Source organism: Apiospora phragmitis (assembly GCF_038363925.1).
Source record: "Apiospora phragmitis strain CBS 135458 chromosome Unknown utg000006l:1.0-5683423.0:1.0-5690449.0, whole genome shotgun sequence".
In the NCBI taxonomy this organism is placed as follows: domain Eukaryota; kingdom Fungi; phylum Ascomycota; class Sordariomycetes; order Amphisphaeriales; family Apiosporaceae; genus Apiospora; species Apiospora phragmitis.
Genome location: NW_027117404.1, coordinates 2,459,023 through 2,486,897, shown reverse-complemented (window position 1 = coordinate 2,486,897; position 27,875 = coordinate 2,459,023). Strand labels below are relative to the sequence as shown.

Below are 27,875 nucleotides of genomic sequence, written 5' to 3'. Positions count from 1 at the left end.
TAGGTGCCGAATTGCAGGGCTTCCCACCGCTAGCCATGCAAGTCCATGCAGTGTCGTCCTTGAGCAGGCGCCATGCGCCAATTTTTCGAACGGTCACAATCTGAAAAGCAGCTGCTTATGATTGGGCGACATTGAGTCTGCCTCTACATCGTTGTTCTGAACCTCGAGAGGGCGGTGCGGCAGCCAACACGACTACGGTACGGTTCAGTGGCTGTCGGTGAGAGGCTGACCGCAGAGTGTGCGGAATCTAAAACACGGGAACTGCTCCCTCGATAACTGACCGTCATCAGACTAACTCGGCTGTACTGGCACGCTTTGTGATTAAAGCTCTGGCTGCTGCCGCACTTCGCCCAGCTGATGGTCTAGGACAGGAGAAAGGCTGTCTCGACGCCCGACACGCAATCTGAGTCGCAAAACGGCCTCCATGTGGTTCATGTCAGGATGTGGCGGGCTTCAAGGTTGTCCTTTGCGGATGACAAGGTCATCTTCCCACGCGATTCGCGATAAGCGTCTGTGTCTTCCGGTACGATGCTGTGTTGGGGTTGGGACATCCCGGGCCGGGCTACTTGCTGCTTCAAGCGTGTGTGCGCAAAGTACCCATACAAGTGATAGCCATTCGGCAAGGGACCCTGCTTTTTTTTTATCCATTTGGCCATTAAATGGTCAGGTTTCACGATGGTTTAGTTGTGTGTCGGGGATAGGTTTGGTCATTCGACTTCATTTCTTGTGATGAGTAGAGGAACCGCTAGGCCTTGATGCTTTCGTTTCTCACCATGGGACTACGCCGCCTTGATATCGGTCACCCGGTCCATCCTCGAAGCCCTCTAGGCGAATGTTGACCATCCTTCCTATTTCCTCCTTCCCAGCCATATCGATGACCTTCATGGTAGCTTCGGCACCCTGCTCGGGTTCTAGATTGGCACCCTCACCACCCAAATCTGTCTTGAGCCACTACACAACACGATGTTAGTCAATTATACCTTGCGAGCCATCTTCCTCTAATCATCTCATTCTGATGTCTTCCCGATTGAGGAGCACTTACACCTGGAGAGACGCCAAAGATGGTGAAACCCTTGTCGCGGTATTCCATGCCCCACTGCAGCGTTAGCATGTTGAGCGCGGCCTTGGTGACCTTGTACGCCGGCGCGGGGAGCCTGGCGAAGAGGTCCTGGTAGGCGAAGGAGCTGACGGTCGTCGTTATATTGACGACCTTCTTCAGCTTGCCCTTCTCGAGCAGGGGCAGGAAGACAGTGGACACGTTCTGCACGCTCATCACGTTGACATTGAAGACCTCTGCGAGATTATCCCTATATTTGGGGCGGAAGGTTGCCCTAGTCAATATATATCGGTGGAAGGTGCCTGCGCTGTTGCTTGCCCGGGACGGATAATACGTACATCTCTTTGATCCCGTTGGCGAAGGGCCCCCAACCCACGTTGTTAATGAGGACATCGAGACCCGCACCGCCATGATGGTTTTCCACCGCTGGCAGAGCGGCTTTGACGCTTTCGATATCGACGGGATTGAAGATGATGTTGACGACACGGCCAGAAGACTCGTCAATGGTCTTCTGGAGGGCGGGTGTAGGAGCACTGCGCGTGGTGGCGAAGATGAGGCCGACACTGCTGTCTGGTCGCTTCAGAAGCTCCTTGACTAGACAAAGGCCTAGTCCCTTGGATGTTCCGGTGATCATGTAGTTCGACATGTCGACTGCTGCTTATATCAAGTGATTCAACGGTCGTACTGATTGGTGGTGCGAAAGAGTATCTGATCTTGCATGGTTTTGCATTGCCTAAGTACATACTTTTACCTCTCCTTTATATGAAGGCGTCATAAACTTCGTCTGAAATGCGGCCATGTCTCTCTGTACCTACTGGCCTCATAAAATCTACGGGGATAACACCCTAAGCCCGTAATTACGAATATCCATGTTGATATGATCTCAAGCAGGTTTGGTTGTTGAAGTCAGGCAAGGCTTAGACTGAGAGGCTTGGAGGCTTCGGAGAAGTGCTGGGATGGTCAAAGCGCTTTCGGTGATAAAGTGCCCAGCCCGTCTGCTTGGAATCCTGCTCTATTAAACGACGTCACTATGACCAACCCAGAAGAAAGTGGTTAGAAGTTCAGTTGATTTGTAAAGCCTATCCGAATCAATATAGTAAGCAGATTGACTTCCTCCTCTTTTGGGGCCTGCAGCCTGCTTGCTGTACAGGTAACCAATCTACACTGCAGGGTAACCTTATCTCCTTCATGCATCCTCCGTTTTGTTCTTGGCACAACCCAACTGTGCAGTCAAGGGCTTCGACGGCTAGCTTTACGATGTCGTCTTTCATCCGAATGGCGGAGGACCGAGGACTTGTTATTGTTGCTCGGCGCCGCGTCACAGAAGCTAGGTCGGGCCAGACAGAAGGCAGCGTGCGTCTCTCGGGACCGCGACTTCTTAAACGTCCTCCCCAATCACAACAAGAGGCGAACCACGATACAACGCGGATATCACGATACCGCAGGTACCAGAATTGGTCGCTACCCTGCCACCGTCTACAGGCGGCACTGTTCAGAGCGAGAGCGAGGAGACTGAGCATAAGGGAATGTCATCCCGCATTGGCGTGTCACTGATGCAATGTGAGAGGCTCTCGACTCGTAAAGCCGGCATCATAGGTCACCCCATGGATAAAAATGGGCCACACCCTTCGCAGCTGAATTATGCGACCCCGATTTCTCCAGGCTAGGTCGGGGCTCGTGAAGCTTGAACCGCCGACTGCATTCCATCTGACCTAGCTGATGCACAACTCGTTGCCAGCGGCGTTGTGTAGATCGGGGCTCGCGACCGCTGGAATTCAATCGATGGAGTGTAAGTTTAGTAGGGGACGCGTCGCGAAGGGCAAGTATAAGTAGGACTCATCTAGGCACCGTGATCTTTCTTGGTTCGTATGCAAGATGTAATAACTTATCAAGAAGGTTTCCGACATTTCATATATGCTGGATACTATTGGCTCATTTACTACTACCATGGCCCAGTCTAACACAGACGTCCTGATCATCGGCAGCGGCCCCACGGGCTACACAATGGCCCTCGAGCTGGCCGCACAGGGCATCCCCTTTCGCATCGTGGACAAGAACGCCCACCTGTCGAGCAAGTCCAAAGCCCTCGCCGTGCAGCCGCGCAGCCTCGAGATCATGAGCCGCTACGGCCCCGTCGAGCGCCTCAGCGAGCACGGCACTCTGGGCTTGGGCGGCGCCGTCTTCATCAACGGCAAAAAGACGGTCGACCTCGACCTCGGCGGCGTGCGCGCCACCGGGGACTCGGCCTTCCCCCACACCGTTCTGGTGCCCCAGAGCGAGACGGAGCACTTTCTCGCCGACTGCCTCGCCACCCGGTACGGTCGCTCCGCCGAGTTCTGCACCGAGGCGACGTCGATCGTGCAAGACGCGGACGGCGTAACCGTGACTTTGAGGAAGGTATCATCGCCGTCATCGTCACCGCCATCATCGTCATCGTCTACACAAGTTGACGATGACGCCGATGGCGACCCCGGAACACAGGAGGAGACGGTTCGCGCCAAATACGTCGTGGGCGCGGACGGGGCGCACAGCGTGGTGCGGCACGCGGCCGCGGTCGCGTTCGAGGGCGAAGCGTACCCGCACGACTTCATCTTATGCGACGCGCACATCCGCAACACGAGCATGTCGCGAGACCGCTTCCGGATCTGCATGCGGTACGGCCTGCTGGTGGTCTTCCCGTTTGGGGGCGATGTCGTGCGTCTCGTGGCGTCGCGCCCGGGCGTTCCCGCCACGGACGAGCCCATCCTGAGCGACTTCCAGGAGTGGCTCGACTACATGGTCCCCGGCGGCACCGCCGGCGAGCTCTTCGACCCCATCTGGTTGTCGCGCTTCAAGCTGCACCACCGCGTCTCTAGCAACTATCGCGACGGCCGCTTGCTGCTCGCGGGGATGCGGCGCATATCCACTCTCCGGCTGGTGGTCAGGGAATGAATACGGGGAGTAAGTTTCTCTCATCATATTTGTTCATTTTATTGCGCTGTTGCTAACTTTATTATATTAAGTCCAAGACTCCCTCAACCTGGGCTGGAAGCTGGCCCGCGTCCTCCGGGGCGAGCAGCCGGACGCCTTCCTCGACACGTACAACGAGGAGCGCCGGCCCGTCGGCCTGAAGATCCTGGGGACGTCCGACTACCTCTTCACCTTGACGGCCTCGCAGAGCTGGCTGTGGCTCTTCTTCCGGAACCTCCTGGCCCCCTGGATCCTGCCCTACCTCCTCGGCGACGAGTCGCGCCGCAACAAGGGGTTCCGGTTCGTGTCCCAGCTCGGCGTGCGCTACCGCCACAGCTCCGTCGTGGGGACCGCCGAGGGCTTCTCGGGTCCCGTGTTGGGAGGGGACAGGGCCCCGGATGGGCCGGTCGTCGCGTGTGGGGAGGTGGGGGAGAAACGGACGGAACAACAGCTCCGACTGCACCAGCTCTTGGTGCTCGAGAAACACCACTTGCTCTTGTTCTCCGGAGCCACGCCGTCGGGGGCGGCGTCTAGTGACGACCTGCAGCAGGCAGCAGAAACGTTCCAGGAGGAGAATTTGGGCGCGGCTACCCTGGTCCACGCTCTGGTCGCCAGTACCTCGTCGGGCGGCAGAGGGTCATCGATAGCGTCATTATCGGGCTGCAGCTTTTACCTGGACATAAACGGCGTTCTGCACCAACGGTATGGCTTCCAAGACGACGCTGGCTACGCTTACATCAGGCCGGATGGGCATGTGGCGCACATTGGGCCGTTAAGTGCCCTACCCTCGTTTACGAAGTGGCTGAAGTAACATAGCATTCATTACTAAGAGACAGACTGTATATGATCAAACAAGTGTGAACTCCAGTTTTGGACCCCATTCCTTCGTATCTTCTGTCGTTCCAGCCTGCTGGGACCCTGTGGAATGCTCGCGGCATAGAGCTTGGAACTTTTCTGTTGCTTCGTTGATCTCAAACCACCCAACCCTCACAAACTCGGTTCCGGGGCCGGGGGAAGTCGCTTGACAAATTAGACCCTGCACTTCCATAGCCCCCTCTTCCGAACCATCGCGCGATTTATAGTAATATCGTATAGGGAGATAATACAACCCATGATGTGGTCTCGGGGCTGCTCCATGCTCATGCCCGTCAATGCTTACTCTCCCGACTTTTTTGTTGTCAAGGAATAGTTCGAGACCATATTGACTGTCCTGGAAATGGACTCCGGCCCCAACTAAGTAACCTCTGGCTTTGATATATCCACCTTTAACTTTCCCAAAGGGAATCATATCACTAACAAGTTGGGTTTGAGCTTCTTGGATTTCCGGGATAATATCGTTGTCATCGGCATGGAACACGAACCCTTGATCGTAGATCGTTCCAGAAAAAGAGGCCCAAGACCAACTCGGCGCGGTATAGACTGCATAACGTGGTCCTGAAAAATCTCCAGCCATCCAGAGCAGTTGGTAAGCCAGGTGCTTCCGCCACAGTCCAGCTAAGTAGCCGGTTTGGATGTGTTTGTGCATTCTAGATGCCAGGCCGGAGATCGCAACGAGCTTGTCCTCCGAGTAGGTGAGCTGGCCCTTGGAATACTGCCTGACTATTTCCAGCCATAAGCTAAAGCCGTTGAGCGATGGCACATCCGACAGCTCGTACTCTCGCCGAAGAGCTGCACCGCTGGTGTGCGGATCAAGGGACTTCGCCTTCCTTCTTACATCAGGCGGTAGCCCTACTGGAAACGTCTCAGTTGCTGGACAGTCGCAGCATTCCCAGCATATCTGGGTCTCTCCAAAGGACAAGTTTCGAGGCGCCAGGTACCGCTCTTGGCATACCCAGGCCCGCGAATTTAAGGGTGTCTCCAGCACATTCTTCTCCCAGTGATTATCCGGTGTGATGCAATAGCTTCCCGGGCTTGGGCCCCAATTTACCTCGACCTTCAACGGCTTTACTAGCTGAGGATCTCGTTCAATAAAGCATCCATAGGTCCCATCGACAGAGCATGGGTTGCAGCGATATTGCAGTGCGAGTTGGAATAGACCTCGGCCATCAATGATGACTCCCTTCCCCAATCTGCTGGTGAGTCCTGGATAATGCAGAGGCTGTCGATCCAGATGTAGTTCAGGCCTAGCCAATGCAAGACTTGGATAGCGTCTTGGAATGATCGAGACAGCTGGGAAATCGGTATCTCGACCTGTAGCTCATCGATGTTGCTCGACATCAAGCGCATTGGCACGTGGGTGCCCCAGCAATGACTCATCGTAGCATACAGGAAATTAGGGATGTTGTCTTAAACCACCAATAGCCTGGTTGTGCCTGGACTACAGTCGATGACACGGGATGGCCGCATTGTCAACTTGCTGGTCAGGAGATTGCCTGTTTTGTGTGTTTTTACACACCGATCCAACCAGTCCCCCACCATAGCCCTGCTGGTGTCAGAGTTCGTACTACCGCAAATTTCTTGATTTGCGAATGCTGAAGCTTCTGAGACTGTTGTTAACACTTATCAAATTTTGAAAGGCACTGTTCAATTGAGTTCTTACCAACCTCGGGCGATAATATGATGATGTTGCTCAAAACCTTCGAGGAATTCCCCTTGCCCAGAATTTTCAGGAGAATTAAATTCGGAGGCTGCTCATCGAGCTCAACAAAATGCATATATTCGATGTCAGGAGCTGAAGTTCCATTATCTGGCCCTTCCAGACCTTGCTGCAGAAGGTCCCTCTCCAAAATACTGAACGAATGCAATAATCGAAGGCAGAGAGCACATCCACTTGAGGCTGTAGCTTGTAGTAGATCTCTTGTACTCAGGCTTCTAACGAACTCACTCGCGTGGACACGGAGGCTCGCGGGATACTGCTCATTCAGAAGGGCCTGGCACTTCCAGCAGAGGCCAGGGTTTGGATGAAGGGAGACGGACATTGGCGGGACACGTAGAATGTATGCCACTGTCTGCAGGAGTTCTGCTATGGTGAGAATAAGTTGAATGAACCACGTTAAAATTACGGCTCTTCCCCGCGTCATAATCGATCACAGCCAAGCTTCGGCGGGATATATTCCCGGGCCGCAATCACGCATCACAGTGCTGGATAGGGTGTGGCTAGGCGCTGGTGGCGCTTATGCAGCTGTACAGGACATATGTCTCTCAATTATTGCTTTGTTTGTGAGGACAGGTTAAGAATAAGCAAGGTCTTGAATTAGTAATATACACAATAGCGTAGTAGCTAACCCCTAATTCTAACTCCTTTACGTTTAGATAAACGACTGGGAGATATATAGTAGGACTATATACTAATAGCATATCTATATTCTTAAGCCTTGATAGCGTTATAAAGCAATACGGGATTAGGCACTCTTCGATATGTCCGCCCGAAACTTTATAAGTTGCTGTGTTTAGCCAGACTCTCTCTATATAAGCGGTCTCAGAAAACACTCAAGCACTGCTCCTACTTCATTGCAGCCAATACCTGAAGTCCGAGCAATCGAATCCAGGCCTTTTGTGATGCATATTGGGAGCTGATCTCGATTAGATTCCCGATACCTGCCTTGGCTCAGGTAAGCTAAGCAGCTTGACTTAGGGATAGTATTATGCGTAGAATGTCTTGATCGGCAATCACGATGTTTGTCGGAATATTTATCTTGACCAATCGACAACTCTTTATCATCCTCCACGTATTTCCAGCTATTTATATAAGCGGAAATGGACATGCTAATCGTCTGTATACTGTTCATGTGAATGTCTCGCAAAACCGCAGTCCTGCCCTGAAAGACATAACAACGGTGGCTAAAGTAGCCATGGATACCTCTTAGTACTCCATGCCTCGAGGACATTCGCAATGCTCTCTCCCTTCACAGTTCATACTACTTTTTCCTCTTCCAACCCCTTTCCCCAAGTAACAATCACAGCCAACCATCCTTGGGTAGGTCAAAGTTGAATACCCAATCTGGGTGAGCAAACGGCAAGCATAAGTACATAACTTTTGGCCACGAGTAAAATATCTGGACTTGAAATGAGCAAAGCGGCCGCCATGAATCGCTTTACGAAAAACAAATTACATCAAGAAACGAAAACGGCTTGTGATCACAAGCAGGCTTTACGCCGGGGGAACGAAAATTCACAGTTTTAACAGTGTTGATTCATCTAAAGTAGTCTTTATCTCGTGATTTTCGTAAATTATCGAACGAAGTGACCGCCACCGCTGGCGCCCACCTGGTTACCCGTCATCCATCCGCTCTCGGGCAAGCAGCAGATGCCGACGATGCCGGCGATCTCCTCGAGGTAGCCAGGGCGGCCGCCGATGCTCTTGGCCAGGTCGAGGACCGACTGGCTGTCGACGCCCGGACGGACGGCGGCGAGCGGGGTCAGGGCGTTCTGGGGCTTGAGGGTCTCCTTGATCTCCTCGGGCAGGCCCGAGTAGAGACCGGTGTCCATGGGGCCGGGGAGACGCAGTTGACGGTGGCCTTCTCGGCCAGCTCGCGGGCCCAGACGCGCGTCATGGCCTCGAGGGCGCCCTTGGTGCCGGCGTACGAGGTCTGGCCGAAGACGCCCCAGGTCGTGGTCGCGCTCGAGATGTTGACGATGCGGCCCGAGCGGTCCGTGGGCAGGTAGGGGAAGGCGGCCTTGATCAGCAGCGCGGGCGCGCGGCAGTTGGTGTCGAAGGTCTTCTGGAACAGGTCCAGGTCGAGCTCGTCGAGGCGCTGGCCGTTGACCGTGGCCGCGTTGTTGACGATGATGTCGATCTGGAAGCGGCCCGAGGCGGCGTCGGCGAAGTGGCCCTTGGCGGCGTCGACCACCTGCTGCGGGCCCTCGACGCTGCTCAGGTCGGCCTGGACGGTCAGGGCCTTGACGTGGTACTTGGACTCGAAGTCCTTGGCCAGCGCCTGCGCCTTGGCCGTCGAGCCCTCGGTCGCGTAGTTGATCACGACGTTGGCACCCCGGCTGGCGAAGTGCTCGGCACAGGCAGCACCGAAGCCTTTTGGACCAGGGTTAGCGGATCTCGATGCATGCAGAGGATATGATCTCGGACGAGACAGGGTTGCATTTGCACTTACTGCGCGAGGCGCCAGTGATAATGGCAAGCTTGCCTTCGAAAACTCTAAAAGGAGGAGCCATTATTTCGTCTAATATGTAATAGTAGTACCGAGTTTGAGGATACGAGAAAGCAAGTTGCCGGGCGTGGTATGGTATGTTATTATCCCTCCCCTTCCACGTGATGCAGAGCGCCGCGCCTCTTTTATACAGATGCATCATTGTTCCATTTGTTCCACCGCCATTAATAGCAGAGCCGAGAGCCGCCATCAGAGTGGATGTCGCGGCGGGACCAGGCCAGGGGTCGCCAGCCAGTCGCGAGCAGGGGGTGCAGGCAGTATAGCCTGCTAATGTCGCCTAACTGACTAGTCTCGCCAGTATCCGCAGCCACGTCAACGGGCTAACCACAAAAAGGTACCGCTGATCTTAATCTAGAACTGGTTTAATCTTGAAACGGCCCTGCGTGTAGCACGATCCGCGATCCTGATCAGCGCCTGGCCTGGGCACGCCTGGGTAGAGTCGCTACCAAAAGACCCTATCTTGGGCTACAGGCTAGCGTTAGGGCGTGGCAGAGATCAGGTCTGGATATCTCCTGTTTCAGTTTCCTCCTCTAGTCTTTGGCATGAAATTGGAACATGTTCCATCCGATGGGGGGCGGTAATTCTATGGACTCGAGACTCGTATTATCATACATAGGTCGAGCTAAGTCGGGCTATAGTGGGTATAGGCCGACTGGCTGGAGTCTGGTTTGCTGGTTGAGACGGCCGGCACTCCGCTAGACAACTCCCCGACCCTTGTGATAGGGTGTAGGCCCGAATAAACTGGGGGTTAGATCTTATGTTTCGGGTGGGATCATACCCTGGACTGCCCTGCGTGCATAATGCGCGATTGTGGCACAACCTCAAAACGGTGCAAATTGACCTCTGTCGACGTCTGGTTTGATACTGGGCACAACCCACCTTTGGTAACAGCGAGAGGCGCGACGGGGCAATCTGTATGGTCGACGGCGTTGCATCGGGAGCCGAGAAGACAACCTTGATTGCGGGACGGACTACCTTGGCAGCAAGAATGGGGAAAGGGCAGGGAATGTAGGGATTTCCGGTCGGAATTACACGGACTGATCGGGGCAGGGAACTCACTGTTGCCTCCCGCCGCAATCATGATTGTATCATTCCAAGCCTGTACGTTTTGTTTTCCTCGGAGTCCTACATATTCTCAAGAGTTCCGTGACAGCCTGGCGCTTTTTGGTATATACATCTACCTTTGTTGTTGCTTTTGATATTTCTTCCTTCCCACTCCCTAGCAGCCCTCCCGTCGAGCAACGAAGCCGGTTCCTTTCGTCGCCAATCGCAGAGGCTGACAAATACTCGACAAGATGGGCGCGCCAACGTCGAGGGACATGGCCTTAGCGGTCCTGGTACCGCTGCCATTCAACCTGCTCACCATGGTCGCGCGGTTCTGGATTCGGACACAGAGGAAGGCCTGGGGCCCGGATGACTGGGCCATGGTGGCTACGATTGTGAGTTATTGCCTCGAGACCGCCTCTTGCAGGCCGAACAGCACACACGATCCTTTTCTTTACTAACACGGCGAAGCCTGTATGGGTAGTCTCCCAGGTTGGAATGATCGGCATGGCCTGGAGCGGAGTCGGAGCACTTGATGCGACTCTGACAGCTCAGCAAAAGGCGGCCTCGAATTTTGTAAGATCCAATATCATCTGTGCGGGCTGGATCCGGAGTTCAATAGCTGACAAGTTGTGCCTGTAGTGGTTCTACGTGTTCCAGGAGTTCTGGTGCTTCACACTGGTTGCCCTGAAGTGGTCCCTAGGCTTCACTCTCCTCCGTATCGGTGACGGGAAGAGATGGGTGCAGGCCGTCATCTACACTTGCCTGGCCTTGGTGACCGTCTGCACCGGCGGCACCGGTATGTACTTGTTCTTTCAATGCACGCCAGTCCAGTAAGTTTTCCGCCCCAAGCCACCGGCGAACCCCCTACCATATCTTTCGTGACTAAGTAGGTACTGACTGTGGTTAAGGAAAAACTGGCACCCGGAAATGGAGGGCGAATGCAAACCCGCGAAATCCAAACGGCACTGTCCTTTCTGGTCGCCGCCGTCTCCATTACGACTGACTGGATCTTCGCGATGCTCCCCTTCGCCCTGATTTGGAAGCTCCAGATGGGAGCACGTGTCAAGGCCTCCGTGATTGGCTTGCTGGGTTTGGGTATCTTGTGTGGTAGCCTCGGCTCGGCTTTCTGTGACGGCGTGCCAAAAACTAACACAACTCTCTACCTAGTGCATCGATTGCGCCCATTGTGCGACTCAAGTACCTCCTCCTGCTGAACGACAGCGCCAAGTTCCTGCAGGGCCTCGGCATCATCCTCGCCTGGGCGCAGGCCGAGGTGGGCATCGGACTGCTGGTGGCCAACCTCCCCGCCTGCCGCCCGCTGCTCGAGAGCGCCATCGCCGCCTTCACGTCCTCGATCAGCTCCAAGGACAAGTCCAACAAGACCGGGGCCGCCTCGGCCGCGGCCAAGAACAGCTACCTCGAGCTCGGCGAGCGGGACCCGGCCAAGAAGGGCAACAGCATGGCGAGCCGCGGCGGCGTGGAGACGAAGGTCTACGGGACGTATCTGGGCGACGGCGGCAGCAGCGACAGCCTGCCGCCGCCGCCGGCCGACAGCCGGGAGCGCATTGTGCACAACAAGCCGAGCCAGGGCCAGATTCACGTGCATACGGAGTTCGGCATGGCGATCGAGAACAAAAAGCGCGGCGGGAGCCACAACGGGACAGGGGGCTTCTAAGCAACCGGCGATCCCTTTTTTTTTTTTCTTCCTTGCTTTTTTTATGATTACTTTCTCTATCCCATTGAGCGCGGGATACATGCACATGCCTGCCTACACACACACACACACACACACACACACTACAACAATAATCAAAAGATTTGGACCGGAATGATGATGCTTAGAATTACGGTTTGTGGTAGTGTTTTGCGTGATGTCCTCGCTTGTGTCTGATTGTATAAAAATAGTTGGCATATCCCGTTGCACTACTATACACAATGCGCACTTAAGGGGGTTAGTGCCGTCCAGCCCTGTTGTCAGCCCCTTAATTAACGCTGATCTGGAAATTTCCTCTGGGTCTCCGGCCCGCATTACTGGTCCGTTTCTGGACTCCAGCTCATGCCGTTACCTAATCATTTCCAGCCTGCTGATCTGCCAGGCTCGAAGCCAACTAAGGTATCGGAGAAAAAGGCGGTTCGGAGCGGGCATGAGTCGATATGGAGACTCTGCCCTTGTCTGCCCTGTCTTGGTGGTTCTGTTGGTGGTCCATTCCTTGTGCGTGCTGGACAGATTGGGGGGGCCATTTTACGTGTAGGTTCCAATCCCCACCTCACCTCTTGACCGCTTACTGTTGTCTTTTGGTAGCGGTTTGTCATGGGCTTCAACCGGTATACACCCGATTTGCCTGTTTTGGACATGGCTATCCGACAGTTATTTGCTTGGTCGTGTATATCAACACTCTATAACCCTCGTGTTGTCTTCGTTCCTGGCGATGCCCCCTTTGGCTACCAAATGGAGTGAAGTGGCGGTGCGGTGCAAGCTCCGTGCTGCGGGGGAGGGCCGCGGACGTGGTATCGGATCCCGTGGAACCCCTGCGTCCCTTCCTGACGACGAGACGCGCCGCAGAGGCGTCCCCCGGCCGGCACCCGTCCGCAGAGTTAGCGACTGCTGCACCGGTTCTGGTAAAAAACAAAGATCGCCCATCTCCCAAACATGTACGCACGATCGATCATACGCACAGTCTTGGCGTGTTGCATGGGCGAGTCAGTCTACCTGTACATACATGACTCGCCCAGGCGGCTGTCGCTGTCCGGATCCGGGATGAGGACTGGGATGCGGGCATTTCGGTGGGACAAGAGGGAATGCATAGCACCAGTCAGAAGCGTAATTGCCAACCAGCTTGATATTCCTTGGCCTTCACGAAGTCAAAATTTGCTAACGGCAAATAGTCGCGTTCTCGTCGTGAAAATAATTACCGTTGAATCATGATACTGCGATGCCTTTTGTTTGACTACAACGTTCACTTGGATCGCGTATATAAATGTAGTGAGGACAGCGATCACTGACCAAGCCGTGCTGTGACGGGAATTGAAATTTGACACTCCGGTAACACCTCCGAGGCGCTTTCTTGAAGATTGAAGAATAGCGCTTTGCTTTTTTTCTGGCTCATTGGCATCAAAATCAGAATCCGCTTCCGCCGTCTCAAAGCACGAGACTATCTAGTTTGCTCTTTCTTGGTCGGCTGCCGGCCAAGAGACGAGTCGATCAATGATGATATCCTTGAAGTCAACCAGTCCAGGAACCAATATGGAAGAAACACTGGCCACCGCCTGCACTGAACGGCTCGCTAACTCTTCCGATATGTTCTGCAGTCGTGGAAAGGAGGAGGCTGGTCCGATTGCATGCATTTGCAACCCAGAAGTTACTACTCTTTGGAGTAGCAAAGACCATCTGGGTCCATTCGTCCTGAACTTTCCGACTCGCTCGTAAATTCACGCTTCCTCGAGCTTGGGCGTGAGGTCTAGGCCATCCACGCTGCGCTCACCTTGTCCTGGCGCATTGAAAATTACAACATGAAGGAGGAGAATTGACAACAATACCAGCTCCAGACCTGTGCATTCGTCCACGTCGGTGAGCGAGTCAGAAAGTTGCAGCCCAGTAAGTCGGTTGGCCCGAGGTTACACGATCAATCCCAAAATACCGGCACAAGGACAGCCCTGAAGTTGCAGCGTTGCACCAGGGTGGGTGTCGCCGCACGGACAAACTGGGTCTACCACGTCCGCCTCCCCGACGTTAACCGTGCCGATCAGCAGTCTGGTCTGGGCTCAGACATAGCCCAAGGCTACGCGAACAGCACCGCCAGTAGAGAGCCATGACCAAGTCGGCGGCGGCGCGACGAAGGGGCTGGGTCGCGCCTTGTCTCCCCCATGGCTGACCGACCAGAAGAGGTCGGTGGGAAAAGTCTCTGGACCAGAGCTCGGCATTGTACGGTAGCGATCCCGCCGCATCTCCGACACACCATCTTTGCTATGCCGGCGCAAAGGCGATGAACCCGTCTTCCGCCTCGGTAAGCGCGGCAGCGGAAAACGTGTAAACAACAGTCTGCCATATTTGTTTCTGGCGAGTTTCCTTTGCTCCATAGGTGCGCCAGATGCGCAATCACCAGTATCGAGTTGGAGGATGGAAAAAGTATCGCAGCAGTCGGCTTCTCGGCACTGATAATACATCTGCGAGGCCCCGAATGTGAGTAACCTGGGCGACAGAACGTGCACCTGAGCTGTCCATGCGTGACGCGCCAGGTTCGAAGTGTCGGTATCGTGCAAGGTTAGCCGCGTATTCGCGAGAATTTAATCTCCAGATAATATAGCAAGAGAGCCTTCGCCCCGGCTGCTTTCGACAACAGGCGGCATGATGATGGTTGGGTTCCTATCGACAAACAGACCCTAGGTCGAGTCTCCGTGCCCGGCTGCAATGGTGATATTCGCGTTGCGGTACACCAGCTTCATCTTCTGCGTTAACCTCCGCCAATCCTCGACCGAGCCTTGCTGGATGCAGAGAGATTCTATCCAGATATGGTGGTATTTGAACCACCGGAATACCTTGTCGGCTTCACGGAACGTGTTCCGTCTTTGGGAGACGCGAGATAGGGATCTCTTTTCCAAGCTTGGCGACTCTTGGCTCCAATAGTTTTATGAGGTGGACCTTTCCCCAACAGTACCTCGGCGCAACTTACAGAGGGCTCTCTGGCACGGTGTTCTTAGTCGCGAGTCGTATAAAATCCGTGCCATCGCTTGGAGGGGACGGTTCGAATTGCAAAAGCATGGTAGGGAGCCAGCCACGAGACTGTGATGTCTGTTGCCGGTGACATGCCGCGTGTGATTCCAGGCACTTGAAATGCCATGTTTGTATTAACTAACAGCTTTCGACAAAATCAGTGTGCTATGGACCTGCCGACGCTTGCTTGCTGTCGCTTCAGAAGGGCTTACAGCTTCAATCAGCTCGCTCAACGACAGTAGTGTATGCGCGATATCAGCAACAGGCAAGAAGGCCAGATTTACGCCTATAAGGGACCATTCATATTTCAACTAACCTGAGAGGCTCAGGCGGCGCTGCCGGGAACCAGACCGCAGTTTTGCCATCTTTGCGAGCGGTGAGGTCGAGCGTTGTGGAATCCGGTAGGGTTTTCTTTTGAAGTAGACGTTGATGAACGCACAAACAGTACATCCGGCTCGAGCATTCTGGCCAACCTCTGCAACGATCCGGCCGTGACGGTTGTATTCCACTTCGGAGGCCTTTGATATCGTTTTAGGGCATGAGAAGAAGGATCGGCAGTTGGAGCACAGCTTCGTTGTCTCTCGCGTCGAATGCGGCTCAGCTGTATAACGTGCCTTGTACCACATCAGCAGGAATCATATGCCCAGAGCGATATGAAAGGGGGAAATTCTTCTCTGCGGTGGGTTTAGAGGAGCTGCTGAGGCGCCGATGCAAATTCAAGCTGATGACTTATCAGAGAGGTCTGATGCCTGAAAAAGAGAGCCGCATTAAAGATGATACTAGGCACTTATGGAAGGAAAGAACTGAATTTACACGGCAGCAACTGCTAGCCAACAACAACAACATAAACCATGCCCTCAAATACCACCCCGATGTGAGCCAGGATACCTACTAACCTATGCAGTCTTTATCTATTCAAGTTATTTCGTATATTGCAACCTACATGTGTTCATTGTAGGCCATCAAGTTTATTGCCCATCTACGGGCGAGGTGGATGTGTAGATTGAAAACATAGGACATCACTCGCTAAGTACTAAATGTAAGATACTATTCTGCGTACCGTCGAACTCCTAAACGATGTTCCCCCCCCCCCATCTCGACGTACCGTATGATCGAAACGTTCAGCTGATGAGTTCCATTAACAGTTCTTATGCGATTTGAACCAGCTGTCGTTTATTGAATAGCCCCGTATACTCCTCTACTGACTCCACTCCTGGCTCGATATAGAGCCGGAGCAAACCTGTTTGTGCGAATTCCTGGCCCTGTGTAGACCAACGTGTAATACGGCGGGTGAAAATACCATTACCGCCAGGGTCACGTTGCAGCTGAATCAAGTATAACCAGTGCCGTATAGGTCGACCAGGACCATAGCGGAACTGTAGTCTTTCCACCAGGAGGAAATCGAAGATTCCAGGTTCGAGTGTCAGCTTGTGTTTTGCGTGACCATCCTGCAGCTGTCCAAGAAGCACGTTGCCATTCGGGTTATAAGCATGGTCGAAGGGTTCCTTGCGAATATCCAGCTGCAATAGGTAGCCATCCAAGGTCACGACTGTATCGTCAACCTTGACGTAATTGACAGTGAGGTCAAGACGCGTATCCACTAGCCGACCGAATCGCGGTTCCGAGAGCATGCAAAGGCTATCAGTCCATTTGGCAGTTCCCTCCCAGCCAGTAAAAGACCAGGAGGGGAACCCTGGTCGCCTGCGTGGTTCCGACCCGTTGTCGTGATACCATCTCAATGATTGGGGGAAGTCTTTTAGTGGCAACCCCCATACGAAGCCGCCGGGCATGACAGCTTCCTCCAAGAATGATAACATCCCCAGGCAGGCATTGAGCGAGTCAACGTCATTGGACATCCGGCGGCGCGTATACATCTCTATCAGCCCCCTGTATTGTTCATCTGCGTACCTTCCTCGCTGTTCCGGATTTTCCGTGTAGAACTGTCTAGTAGGGGCCGTTAGGACCGTAGGCAATTCCAAGTGCGTGTAGACTATGAGAGTATCATACCTTAGTCGTGCAACATCCAGATCATATGGTGCCTCAAAGCGGTCGTAAATACGAGCTGGATCGACTTGAGAGACTGATTCGGTGCGATAACCCGGCCCGCAGAACCAGATGGTCTGGTTTTTAGTGAACAACAATCGTCGGCAGCCTAGTAGCATCTCTTGCAGTGTCCAGGCGCGCGAGAACCATGGTGACCTCTCAAGCTCTTTTTGTAATACCGGAAATGTCATAAAAACCTCTAGACCCTGAATCATCTCACGGCCGTGGTGTTCCCGAGCACTCCTGTCGCTCACACCAGCCAGCCCAGAATCAGCACAGTCTCCGTCCAAGCCAGTGATGACGACGGCTGCACAGGAGTAGATGAGATCCATCATGCCCAGCTGTTCCATTTTCTCGGGACTACTATACACTCGCTGATTAATGCACAAGGCATCAACCTGCACCAACTATCGTTAGCTTTACCTCTCAAATCAACGGATAGCCAAGGATGTATGTACGCACCCACAGATACTTGAAACCCAATGCTCGTGTTACCGTTATCGCATCTTCGATGGTATAGGGAAGCATCCCTGTCGCCAGGCCATTGAGATTCGGGCACATGGGGCCCCATACATAGCTCAGCACTGCATAACGGCACTGGGGAGGACAAGGGACGATGGTGCGAGTTTCGATATCGATCATGCTGCAGCGCAGCAGTTTGGAAGACCACGGAACGTGACACTTATCGCCATGCTCCGACTCACAAGTGGAGAGCCAGTCCGCCACCACGCCGAGGTCGCATACGGGTGGTCGCTCCTTCAGGGCAAGTCCCGGTCTCTCCCCGGCGGCGACTTGCGACAAGCCAAACATGCGCTCCGCTGAAGATAGCATTGTGTCTTTCGCATCTCCGAAATTACGGGCCACATTCGTCAAGTTTTCTTCTGGGCTTTCGACCGAGACGTAGACGGCGTACTGGCTCGCGAGGTGCGAGGATTCGACTGGTAGAGCCATCGCCTGCCAGTTGTAGCTCTTCACCGGTCGGAGAAATCGGTTAGAGTCCCACGATTCCGCATCAATCTGCGTTGGGAAGGCGCGGAAGATCAGTCGACAAAGAGGACACGAGGTGACCAATAACAGGGAACGGACGGTCCCAAGGTTGAGCCAGCGTTTTTTGTTGACTTGACGGTTCTCCCATCCTTCCAGGTTGGTGCCCTCGTTGTCGAAGACGAGCTCGTCTTCCGCATCCTCGGCTAGCCAGGTGGCAATGTCGAACCGGGTACAGCTCTCACAGAGCGTATTGCCACTTGACTGAGCGAGTGATCGCATTGTATCCTCATCAGCTATCTGCGTTGGAGTCGAGGCTTTGGCGTCTGCGTTGTCTGCATCGTCTAGGAAAGGCCTCTTAGGACATTGGGCGGCTCGATGCCCAGTACACCGACAGCAGAGACAGAGATAGCTCATGGTCGATTACGAATATGATGACTGTAAACTTATACAGAAAGGCGGTCTTAAGATGAGTTCTGTCGAGTGATGAGCACGCCGGGCTCCTGAAAAATCAGTGGGAATGGGCTGACTAGAGAGGGGAGTCCCTGTAGGACACATGTAAGCCAGTCCGTCAGGGCCCAGCGCCAAGTCATGCTGACATTGGCACAAAAGAGGAAAAGGACTAGGTACCCAAAACGGAAAAGGTCCAGCAAAAGCAAGTAAGTGGCATTAGGGCTCCCATGTAGGATCAGAGTGGAGGTACCCAGTGGTCCGGTCCGTGTATTGATGTCCCCATTCTATAAAAAGATGCGTATTGCATGGGCCTGTATTTCAGACCTCCGATGTAGGCTGCCAGATGTGATTCACTGATTATCGACATAATGATGCTGGTATACGATTGGGTTGGGGGGGGGGGGATGAAGGCCCGACGAACCCTTTTGGGACTTCAAGGTGCCTGATAGGAGGTAATATAGATAGGTAGATGGTCAGCTAGACATATCGAACATAACCTCCTCCATCAAGGGGTGCAGTGCGCCTCGTGGGTCCAAATATATTCTCTGTCATGACAGGGAGTGGAATGCCCTCGCCAGAAGGCAGCTGCAAAACTGTCGATGCCAGTCTTGACGGGTTCGCCCGGACCAACGGCATCAGTGCCGTTTATCAAGAAGATTCCATTCACACCCCTTTTCGCAACACTGGGAATAACGTTGACGGAAAGACGCAGGACGTTCTGCCTCCAAGTCATCTACGTAGGAAGATTTTATGCGACATGTCTATGCCCAAGGATCGCTTCTTGGAATGCCACGGAAAGGGAACGGCTGACAAGCGCCTATATGTTCCCACGATGATTTGATCCTCCGATCCTATAGGAGACCCGTCTATGAGTGGGCCACTCCGAAGGCATTGTTACGTCAGCACAGTGTTGCACGAGTGTCCCTTTGAAAACTTCAGGCACCATACCCTCCCTGGCGGAAGAACCGGCGGAAGAACCCTCAAGGGAGCGGCCACGAGCCAACCTGACTCTATGTCGTCGATCAGGAATATGGATCGTGTGTGAAGGGGCGCATGATGGGGGCAAATTTTGTCTTTCCGTTGGCAGGTTTCGCCAGCATGGGTGGCCAGGAAATCCGCCAGGTCTCTGGCATCTCGATGGAATTTCAAGCAGTCAGTAAGTCTATCAAATGGCCGTTTCTGTTCGATACGGCCACAATGGATCCGGCCTTTCGGTCAATGATCGGCGCGAGGCCCATACGGCGGCTGGTTGTCTCAATTCTAATTGAGGACGTGATGAGGCAGGGTTGTAAATTACAGGCGCAAAGCGCTGGCAAAGACTGGACACACGATGTTATGCGCGTATGCCAAGCTATATAGCTAGGCGTGGCATGCTCAATATGGTCCTTGGGGAACCATAATTCTATCAAGACACGTATGGAGATGATGCAGACGAGCACTAACACCACGATACGCCACCTCTTTACTGACTGTAATTACAGGTCCTGTATGATTATTACTCTGGCGTAGGCAAGAATCACTGGTACCCCGTGTTCTGATCCAGTGTTATATTGAAGTGGTAATAATAAGGATTATCAACCCCCCTTAATAGACAGTCAAGGCAAGGCCGAGGTCATTACACGAATAATATAGAGAATATGACAAAAGCGGCAATCAAGATTTTGTTCCCAAGGGGGTTATATGTTTTGCCGGCGCTAAGCGACTTGCAAGTGACAAGGCTGGTAACCCTGAGGTGAGACTGACGTAAGTCACTAGGGCTGTTCACCACGGTGAAGTCAGGTGGAACAGTAGTCCCCTTCTCTTTCCTTTTTGTTCCCTTATCACTTTTCTTTCCCGTCTCGAAAAGAGGCCAGATCAAGACGAGACATCGGCAAAGTGGACGCCAGTCATCCTGCATTGTTGCATAGCATTTTACTGCCTACTCCTTTGCCGATTCCTACATGAATCTGCCTCCCCCCCCCTTTTTTGGCTCTTAGCTAGAAACTATGTTTACATGGCATAGTAAGATTTGATCCTGAAGTGGCGCAACCCATGATGAGCACATTATGACAGAAAGCCGCTAATGCTAAGGCCCTCAGGCCATTCGACACGGCATGTGGTGCGAGGCCAAGGCGACCCGGTGCCGCGGTCTAGGAATAACAGTAGAACTAGAGCGTAATCACCGGCTTGGAATGCGAATTTTAATACTCTGAACGGAAAGGACATTGACCGGTGGGTGCTTGGCTTCATTAAATGGTGAACATCTCCCCGTCTTTAGGATAAGCTGAGATGATTTCACCCGCTCGAGCTGAGCTACCCTTGACGCCACGTCTCGAGCAAGCCGCCAAATCGTCACTTTAATTTGTCACTTTTCACTCCCTGGCTTCGAGAGCTATTTTCTTGGCCCGTAGGCTGAGCATTCTGGGATACGGGTATTACAGCGTGAGAATCATCGGATACGGGGTATGCAGCGTGAGAAAGACGGCAACATCATCGACATTGTTTCCTCGATTCAGTATCAAAAAGCGAAACCATCGAGGTATATAATAGTCGAACGAATTCCCAAGGAGAGACATTGAACAGCATCGAGTATCCTTCTTCACTATTTCCAATCAGTCGCTTTCTAGCTCAAGCTACAATTGTCACCAAACACACAGACGAACATACTCATCCAGCAAACCTTCCCAATGGCGCCCATGATAAAAACCCTTCTCTTCCTCACCGCCACCCTCGGCGCCGTCGCGAACCCCATCCTCGGCAGCAGCGGCCTCGCCGGCCGCAGCGACATCACGTGCGCCAATGTCCGGTGCGAGTACCGGTGCGAGATGGTCGACGGCAAGCCCACGTGCATCCCCAAGCCGGCGGAGCCCGAGCTGACGTGCGCCACCGTCCTCTGCCGCACGGGGTTCACGTGCGAGATGCAGGACGGCCGGCCGGCATGCGTGCACCAGCTCGAGCAGTGCGGCCAGGCCCAGTGCGCCGCCGGGCTCGTGTGCTGCAACCCGCTGTGCGGCACCTGCGTCAAGCCCGGCGACTTCTGCACCATGGGCAGCTGCCCCAAGGCCGTCCGGGAGGCGACGCCCTCGGCGGTAGAGGGTGGGGGTGAAAAGTGCGGCAGCAAAGCGACCTGCGGCAAGGGCGAGTTCTGCTGCAATGCTAGTTGCGGCATCTGTGCCCCGATAGGGGCGCCTGCACGCAGCAGTTCTGTCAGGCGGAGTAGACACCTTTCTTGTGGATTGGGGTGGGAAGTGCGGGCGCAATGTTGGCCGCAAAGGGTTGATCAAGGAAAGGGGAGTTGGTGGACGCAAGTTTGGATATACTGAGGTGTACGTGCGATGATATAGTGGATGGAACTTCAATGAAATGATCCGGAAGCAGGGAAAGTCTCAATGTATAGGAGGGTATACGCTCCTTATCTTAACTCCAAAATGGACTTTTGTTCGTCGCAACGCTTGACAGTCTTCTAGCATCTGAGGGGGTGATGAAGTTCGACTCCTATCAGACGAACTGATAATCGACTGCCAGTCTTTCTTACACAGTGGGCGTCAAAACAATTAATCTACATGAAGTACTAATTATTTACTTAATGATGATAAAGGGGGACCGGCTCGGAGTACCCTTTCAATGATGCCCAACGGTTCGATGTAAACCAGGAGCTATATAAAATATGCGAGCAACCAATCTGATGTGGCAGCACGCTACAACATGGTTCAGTACTAGATGGAGGCACATCAAGGTTAAGGAAGGCCTTATGTGCCCCGTACTGTGAGCACATGTCCAGAAGGGATGAATTGGCATGAGTTCAGACACCAAGGACCTGTACATATATATAACATGAGAAAGACCCGGTAGATAGATGCAAACCATGGCTTTGAACCCCCGCTCTCTCGACCCCTCTATCACGCTGACCAAATGCTCACAAAATAATTGTTCCACAAGATCTGGATTTTAGCTGATGATTTTATGATAACTACTTGCAACGCAACCAAAAGCAAAGAGATGACGCGTGGTCTAGATGCCATCGATCTGTAAATCTGTGTTATTGCCTGCTAGGTAAGACCAATAGGAAGCATGGCTATTTGCAACAATATATATATGGACTTCTTATTAGCCCAGAGGGTTACATGGAATTGCTTCAGCGAGGATATTGCATCAGATACGATCACTGCATCTGCAGTCCTACCCACCGTTGAAACGGGGCTATATTTCCCGAGACAATCACTCGGGGCATCGATATACCTGCGCTTTTCACATTCCAATGCATACAGCACACACTCCCTAACACTCAGTCTTCTTGAGAGTCTATGTAAAGTTTGCCTTCGATCATACTCTTCAATGTACGAAAGTTCAAGTCTGTTTTATTCTTGTCCTTACAAATCTGAAATTGTATCTTATATCAAGTAAATAAGATGACATTTCCTGCTCCTACAACTGCCCTGGCACTCGACGGCGAAGATCCGCGTACAGATCTAAAAGACGTCGCTGCCTTTTCACATACTGAGACGCCCGTTAACGCCAAGAATGTTACTCTGGAAGAATACCTTCACTACGCTTCCATAACGCGCTCTGAGGAGAAAGAGGCCAACGCGAGGTATCGTGCCGCCAAGGGCCCTCACACCTGGCAAAATATCGTGCAAGACCATTTCTCTAGGGGATCGGGTGGCGATGCTCTGCAGAATAGCGCTGCCGGGCAAACCCGCCCCGACCACGGGGCTATAGAGGCCGAGTGGAAGAATGCGAGCCGTGCTGTGAGGACAGCTGGCTGGGGAAGCGCGTTCTACCTCATCGCCACAGACGTCCTTGGACCATCCCAGACACCGTAAGGGTTCAGCAAGTCGTCTAGAATATGATGATTATGGGACTATCTGACCAAGTCTATAGTTGGTCGTTCTCTCAGCTGGGATACGGCCCGGGGTTTGCACTGTACACTGTTTTCGGTGTCCTTTCGGGCTGGTGAGTTGAAACAATGGCCGCCTTGCCTCTCGCAAACACACTGCTATGTGAGCTGACCTAGCCTGTAGCTCCGGCTTGATCCTCTGGCGGCTATTCATACAACTAGATTCGGACAGGTACCCGATGCGCAACTTTGCCGATATATTCTACCGAATCTTCGGAGCCGGCATGAAGCACTTTGTCAACATCGCTCAGGCCGTCCAGCTGATTGCGGTCCTCGGCTTCCTGATCTTGCTGAACGGACAAGGCATCTCGCAGATGGCGTATGGCCCCAGTAACTCCTACCCCGGCATCTGCTTCGTCGCCTGCCTCGTGATATTCACAGTAGCGGGCTTCGCCATCGGCCAAATTCGCACTCTGCAGAAATACAGCTGGTTAGCCAATCTCGCCGTCTTCCTGAACCTTTTGGTCGTATTTATAGTGTGAGTCTCATCACGTTCTTGGGAGATCAGATTTCCCTACATAAGTCATATTAACCCCTGGCTCCTAAATAGGATGGGACTGGCTGCCAACTATGCACCCAACTACAATGCGGTCATGGCCACCTTTGGACCCCAGTGGGAGCCCGGCCCCATCGTGACCTTTGCTGGTACGCCACCGGATGGGTTCGCAACGGGGGGCACTGGCTTCGTGGCGACAGTCAATGGCGTCAACCAGGCCCTGCTTTGCTACGGCGGCGCGGCGCTCTTCGTGTTCTTCCTGGCCGAGATGCGCCATCCCATGGACTTTTGGAAGAGCATCCTCTGCGCCCAGATCCTCATCTACGTTATCTACATCGTGTTCGGCATGGTCGTGTATCACTATCATGGCCAATACACATATGCCCCGGCCGTTCAAGGCGTTTCGGACTACAAGTGGCAGACTGCGTTGAACGTTATGAATCTCATCATGGGTCTTATCGCTTGTGGTCTTTTTGGTATGTTTACTTTGCCTCTCCATAGCCCCTTTCTATTTTATCGTTATCTATATGTCTAAGGAGCACCAATTCAGGCAATATCGGAGTGAAGATCGTCTATATCGAGGTGTTTGAGAAGCTGATGCAATTTCCACCGATGCACACACCACGAGGGAGAGTATGGTGGGCACTTCTCTCGCCGGCGTATTGGGTCCTAGGCTTCATTCTAGCAGCTGCCATCCCGCAGTTTCCTCTGGTTTCCGGCCTCATCGGCGCTATCTTCGGCGTGGGCTTCACGTATATTCTTCCGGCCCTGGCAGCTTTGGGCTTCCGCCTCCGCAGGGATGCGATGCTCGAAGAGACGGAGAGGTTCGACCCGGCCACGGGAGCTGTCAATTACGTAGACGCAGGGATTCGTCGGGTGGCGTGGGGATTCATGAAGCGTCCTGTCCTGAACCTTGCCCTTCTGGTTTATTTTCTCGGTGGTCTGGTCACCTGTGGCTTGGGTTGCTACGCCGCGATCATCCAGCTTATGGGTGCATTTTCTAGCGGAGTCGCCACAAGCTTCACCTGCGACAGTCCCGTCTGAGTTATTAGGAGTATAGAATGGGGTCTTGAGGCCGTTTGGAATATTCTGTGCGTGTGTTGTCCGGGGGGCCGTTGATTGTGTTTACTTTACGTCTTGTATGTATGGATTGTAATTAGGAGTCCTAGTTGGACGACGTTGTCTTGTTAGATGCAGTGGGGAGCTTATCAACAAGCGGGCCTTGTCAACGTTACTTCGTCATGAGGTCCAGGATCGACGATAGGGTAGTCTTGACCCCGCGTGGAGACCCGTCCGGGGTCTTATCTACCGAATCGGTCCAGAAAGCCGGGATCAGTCCCGCAATAATCGTGACTTCACTGCATTCTGTACTTGCTCCCGAAGAACTGCTGAGAGGGGTAGCCTGGGGTTCAATGTAACCCGACGTGCTTAGATCTCATAGTTAGATTGCAGATAGTGTAAGTACTTAAGGGCACATGTCTAGCCGACGGATGACACCAATGATCTTTCTCTCCGAATCGTGATGTGAGACTATCGCGGTAATCATACGTGTGTTCAACAGGGCTGTCAAGATGTTAAGTGCTGTGTTATTGGCCAGTGTATCGAGCGTTGCAGCTCAGCTCGTCATACAGCCCCAGCACCGAAATAACACGAACGAGGTCTCAAGGACAATACCAATTGACATTGTCCACCTTTTCAATAACCGCGGGTTTGGTAAAGCTGGAGGCGATGCCAACTTCGATGGCGCAGGTCGTAAGTAGAAACTACCGAACATGTCAGAAACGAGCTTGGATGTGCTAATGTAAGCCAAGAGTGCTATCCGGCCGAGTTCCTGCCAGAGGAGACTCTAATGTACGACGGCTTCAACTTCTCCTTTCCCCAGTACCGACCATCTGGCAATGACAACGTTATTTCTGACGGCCAGACCATCGATGTGCCCAAGGGCCGCTATCTGCGGGTCTCCATGCTTGCTGCAGCTGAAGACGGGCTCGCCGAGGGTTCTATTAACGCCACGTACGAAGACGGCAGCCTAACGCCGGCCCAGGTCCTGGTGCCCTCGTGGTGGAGCTGGCCGTACCCTTTCGGAGGCGACCTGGTCATGCCTTACCACTTCGCCAACCAGTCGATTGACTACAACAGGTCGAACATCTTCCAAACGACCAATTGGCTTGACCCGGCTAAAGAGTTGGAGTCGCTCACGCTTCCTATCCCTAAGGGGGCGGGCAGCGGTGTCGGCGGCGGCGAGATCGAAACTAAGCTGCATATCTTCGCCATCTCCCTCTTGCCTGTGGCGGAGGCCGAAAGTGAAGGCGGGCTGCCGCAGCTAGAAGTGCAGTACGGACGCACGACGCAGAAATGGATCGATGGTACGAATAAGACCCAGATTGTCGAGGTCATTGTCAACAATGTTGGCTCCACTTGGCTCCTCTCCAATCAGACAGTAACCGTCTCTGTCGACTCTCCCGGTCTGACGACAGTCAGCCCTGCGGTACTCAAGCGGCTGCGACCAGGTGATCAGGTAATCGTGGAGGTTGGTGTAGTCAACAAAGACTGCGTAGTGGAAGGGTCGAAGGGCCCCGCGACCATCGTGCTACAGACCGATGACGGCAGTCAGATCGCCACACATACGATCGACGCAACCTTTGGCATCGAAGACTACGAGCCAACGTACGACTCCGTCTACGGCCATGAAGCACCCGAGTGGTACAACAACGGCAAGTTCGGCATCTTTATCCACTGGGGCGTCTTCGCCGTCCCCGGCTGGGGCGACGTCGCCCCCAACGAGTCGTACGCCGAATGGTACTGGTGGTATCTGAGCGACCCCGGCAAAGAGAACTTCCGCCAGTACCACCTGAACACGTACGGGCCCGACGTAGTCTACGACGACTTCATCGCCAACTTCACCGCCGCGAACTTCTCCCCGCACGACTGGGTCGAACTGTTCGCCGACAGCGGCGCGCAGTACTTCGTCCAGACGTCCAAGCACCACGACGGCTACGCCATCTTCGACGTGCCCGCGACCATCTCACGGCGCACGTCGGTCGCGCTGACCCCGCACCGCGACATCCTCGACGAGCTCTTCGCGGCCGCCCGCGAGCACCAGCCACACCTGCACCGCGCCGTCTACTTCAGCCTGCCCGAGTGGTTCCACCCAGACTACGAGCCCCTCGGGTTCGGCAGCTGGCCCGGCGGCAACGCCACCAATCCCTTTACGAACGCCAGTCTGTCCTACACGGGCTACGTACCTTTGGGCGGCGGCAGCGTCGATGGTGGTGGTGCTAAGGGTGACTTCGTCGCGGACCTCATCGTGCCCGAAATGGACATCCTCAGCACCGACCCCCGCTACGAGGTCGAGATCATGTGGTGTGACATCGGCGGCCCCAACGCGACCGCCGAGTTCGCCGCGCGCTGGTACAACCACGCAGCGGCGGCGGGGCGGCAGGTGTCGATGAACGCGCGGTGCGGGCTCCCGGGCGACTTCGACACGCCCGAGTACGCGTCGTACTCGGCGGCGCAGCGGCGCAAGTGGGAGAGCAGCGCGGGCATGGACCCCTTCTCGTACGGGTACAACCGGGCGACGCCCGCCGCGGCCTACATGAACGCGAGCACCGTCGTCACCACGCTGCTGGACATCGTCAGCAAGAACGGCAACTTACTGCTCGATATTGGCCCCACGGAGACGGGCGCGATCGTCGAGGCGGAGCAGAGGAGCCTCCGGGAGGCTGGGGGGTGGATCAAGGACCACGCCGAGGCCATCTTCAATACTACGTACTGGGGTGTTACGCCGCAGTACGTGGATGCGGCGACGAACACGGATGTTCGGTTCACCATGACCATGGACGTTTTCTATATCAGTGTGCTGAACCAGACGATTGATGGCTCCGTGGCAATCCAAAATACACCAATACCATGGGTCGAGGGCGACCATGTTACCGTGGTAGGTGGTCAGATGGCAGGGCAGTCTGTCGGCGTGGAAAGCTTGGGAGAGAGCGGGGTCCGATTGAACATCCCCCAGGCGATGTGGCAAGCAGACAAGTGGGCATGGGTGTTCAAAATTGCATATTGAAACCACGAGGAACCGTTGGCCAATCTGATAGGTATCCTCGAGGTAAGGAAATACATCACCAACAAGAGGGAATTCCCCCAATCGCCTC

At 53.9% G+C, this 27,875-nt stretch overlaps 11 protein-coding genes across 11 annotated transcripts; 4 read left to right on the top strand and 7 right to left on the bottom strand.

The window, feature by feature from the left end:
* Positions 1–768: 768 nt before the first annotated feature.
* On the bottom strand, positions 769–1,703 carry PG994_006026 (short chain dehydrogenase reductase; the record flags this gene model as incomplete). The annotated part of the gene is made up of 3 exons (XM_066857435.1): positions 769–951; positions 1,043–1,307; positions 1,396–1,703. The coding sequence occupies 3 exons, from the start codon at positions 1,701–1,703 to the stop codon at positions 769–771; spliced, it is 756 nt and encodes a 251-aa protein (XP_066716704.1).
* A 1,301-nt stretch (positions 1,704–3,004) lies between these two features.
* PG994_006025 (uncharacterized protein) lies at positions 3,005–4,817 on the top strand (the record flags this gene model as incomplete). The annotated part of the gene is made up of 2 exons (XM_066857434.1): positions 3,005–3,976; positions 4,113–4,817. The coding sequence occupies 2 exons, from the start codon at positions 3,005–3,007 to the stop codon at positions 4,815–4,817; spliced, it is 1,677 nt and encodes a 558-aa protein (XP_066716703.1).
* A 36-nt stretch (positions 4,818–4,853) lies between these two features.
* Positions 4,854–6,924, bottom strand: PG994_006024 (uncharacterized protein; the record flags this gene model as incomplete). The annotated part of the gene is made up of 4 exons (XM_066857433.1): positions 4,854–6,088; positions 6,402–6,492; positions 6,550–6,782; positions 6,831–6,924. The coding sequence occupies 4 exons, from the start codon at positions 6,922–6,924 to the stop codon at positions 4,854–4,856; spliced, it is 1,653 nt and encodes a 550-aa protein (XP_066716702.1).
* Positions 6,925–8,176: 1,252 nt separating this feature from the next.
* On the bottom strand, positions 8,177–9,115 carry PG994_006023 (3-oxoacyl-reductase; the record flags this gene model as incomplete). The annotated part of the gene is made up of 3 exons (XM_066857432.1): positions 8,177–8,374; positions 8,425–8,975; positions 9,055–9,115. The coding sequence occupies 3 exons, from the start codon at positions 9,113–9,115 to the stop codon at positions 8,177–8,179; spliced, it is 810 nt and encodes a 269-aa protein (XP_066716701.1).
* Positions 9,116–10,406: 1,291 nt separating this feature from the next.
* Positions 10,407–11,833, top strand: PG994_006022 (uncharacterized protein; the record flags this gene model as incomplete). Its single annotated transcript, XM_066857431.1, has 5 exons — positions 10,407–10,550; positions 10,648–10,731; positions 10,798–10,954; positions 11,092–11,260; positions 11,326–11,833. 5 exons carry the CDS (start codon positions 10,407–10,409, stop codon positions 11,831–11,833), a joined length of 1,062 nt encoding a protein of 353 aa, XP_066716700.1.
* Positions 11,834–14,254: 2,421 nt separating this feature from the next.
* Positions 14,255–14,505, bottom strand: PG994_006021 (uncharacterized protein; the record flags this gene model as incomplete). The annotated part of the gene is given in 2 exon segments (XM_066857430.1): positions 14,255–14,482; positions 14,497–14,505. 2 exon segments carry the CDS (start codon positions 14,503–14,505, stop codon positions 14,255–14,257), a joined length of 237 nt encoding a protein of 78 aa, XP_066716699.1.
* A 33-nt stretch (positions 14,506–14,538) lies between these two features.
* Positions 14,539–14,917, bottom strand: PG994_006020 (uncharacterized protein; the record flags this gene model as incomplete). Its single annotated transcript, XM_066857429.1, has 2 exons — positions 14,539–14,773; positions 14,829–14,917. The coding sequence occupies 2 exons, from the start codon at positions 14,915–14,917 to the stop codon at positions 14,539–14,541; spliced, it is 324 nt and encodes a 107-aa protein (XP_066716698.1).
* A 1,100-nt stretch (positions 14,918–16,017) lies between these two features.
* Positions 16,018–18,313, bottom strand: PG994_006019 (uncharacterized protein; the record flags this gene model as incomplete). Its single annotated transcript, XM_066857428.1, has 3 exons — positions 16,018–16,813; positions 16,877–17,310; positions 17,375–18,313. The coding sequence occupies 3 exons, from the start codon at positions 18,311–18,313 to the stop codon at positions 16,018–16,020; spliced, it is 2,169 nt and encodes a 722-aa protein (XP_066716697.1).
* Positions 18,314–20,970: 2,657 nt separating this feature from the next.
* On the bottom strand, positions 20,971–22,035 carry PG994_006018 (uncharacterized protein; the record flags this gene model as incomplete). Its single annotated transcript, XM_066857427.1, has 2 exons — positions 20,971–21,517; positions 22,031–22,035. The coding sequence occupies 2 exons, from the start codon at positions 22,033–22,035 to the stop codon at positions 20,971–20,973; spliced, it is 552 nt and encodes a 183-aa protein (XP_066716696.1).
* A 702-nt stretch (positions 22,036–22,737) lies between these two features.
* Positions 22,738–24,765, top strand: PG994_006017 (transmembrane amino acid transporter protein-domain-containing protein; the record flags this gene model as incomplete). The annotated part of the gene is made up of 5 exons (XM_066857426.1): positions 22,738–23,147; positions 23,210–23,281; positions 23,350–23,703; positions 23,776–24,197; positions 24,272–24,765. 5 exons carry the CDS (start codon positions 22,738–22,740, stop codon positions 24,763–24,765), a joined length of 1,752 nt encoding a protein of 583 aa, XP_066716695.1.
* A 527-nt stretch (positions 24,766–25,292) lies between these two features.
* PG994_006016 (uncharacterized protein) lies at positions 25,293–27,787 on the top strand (the record flags this gene model as incomplete). The annotated part of the gene is made up of 2 exons (XM_066857425.1): positions 25,293–25,473; positions 25,533–27,787. The coding sequence occupies 2 exons, from the start codon at positions 25,293–25,295 to the stop codon at positions 27,785–27,787; spliced, it is 2,436 nt and encodes an 811-aa protein (XP_066716694.1).
* Positions 27,788–27,875: the final 88 nt, after the last annotated feature.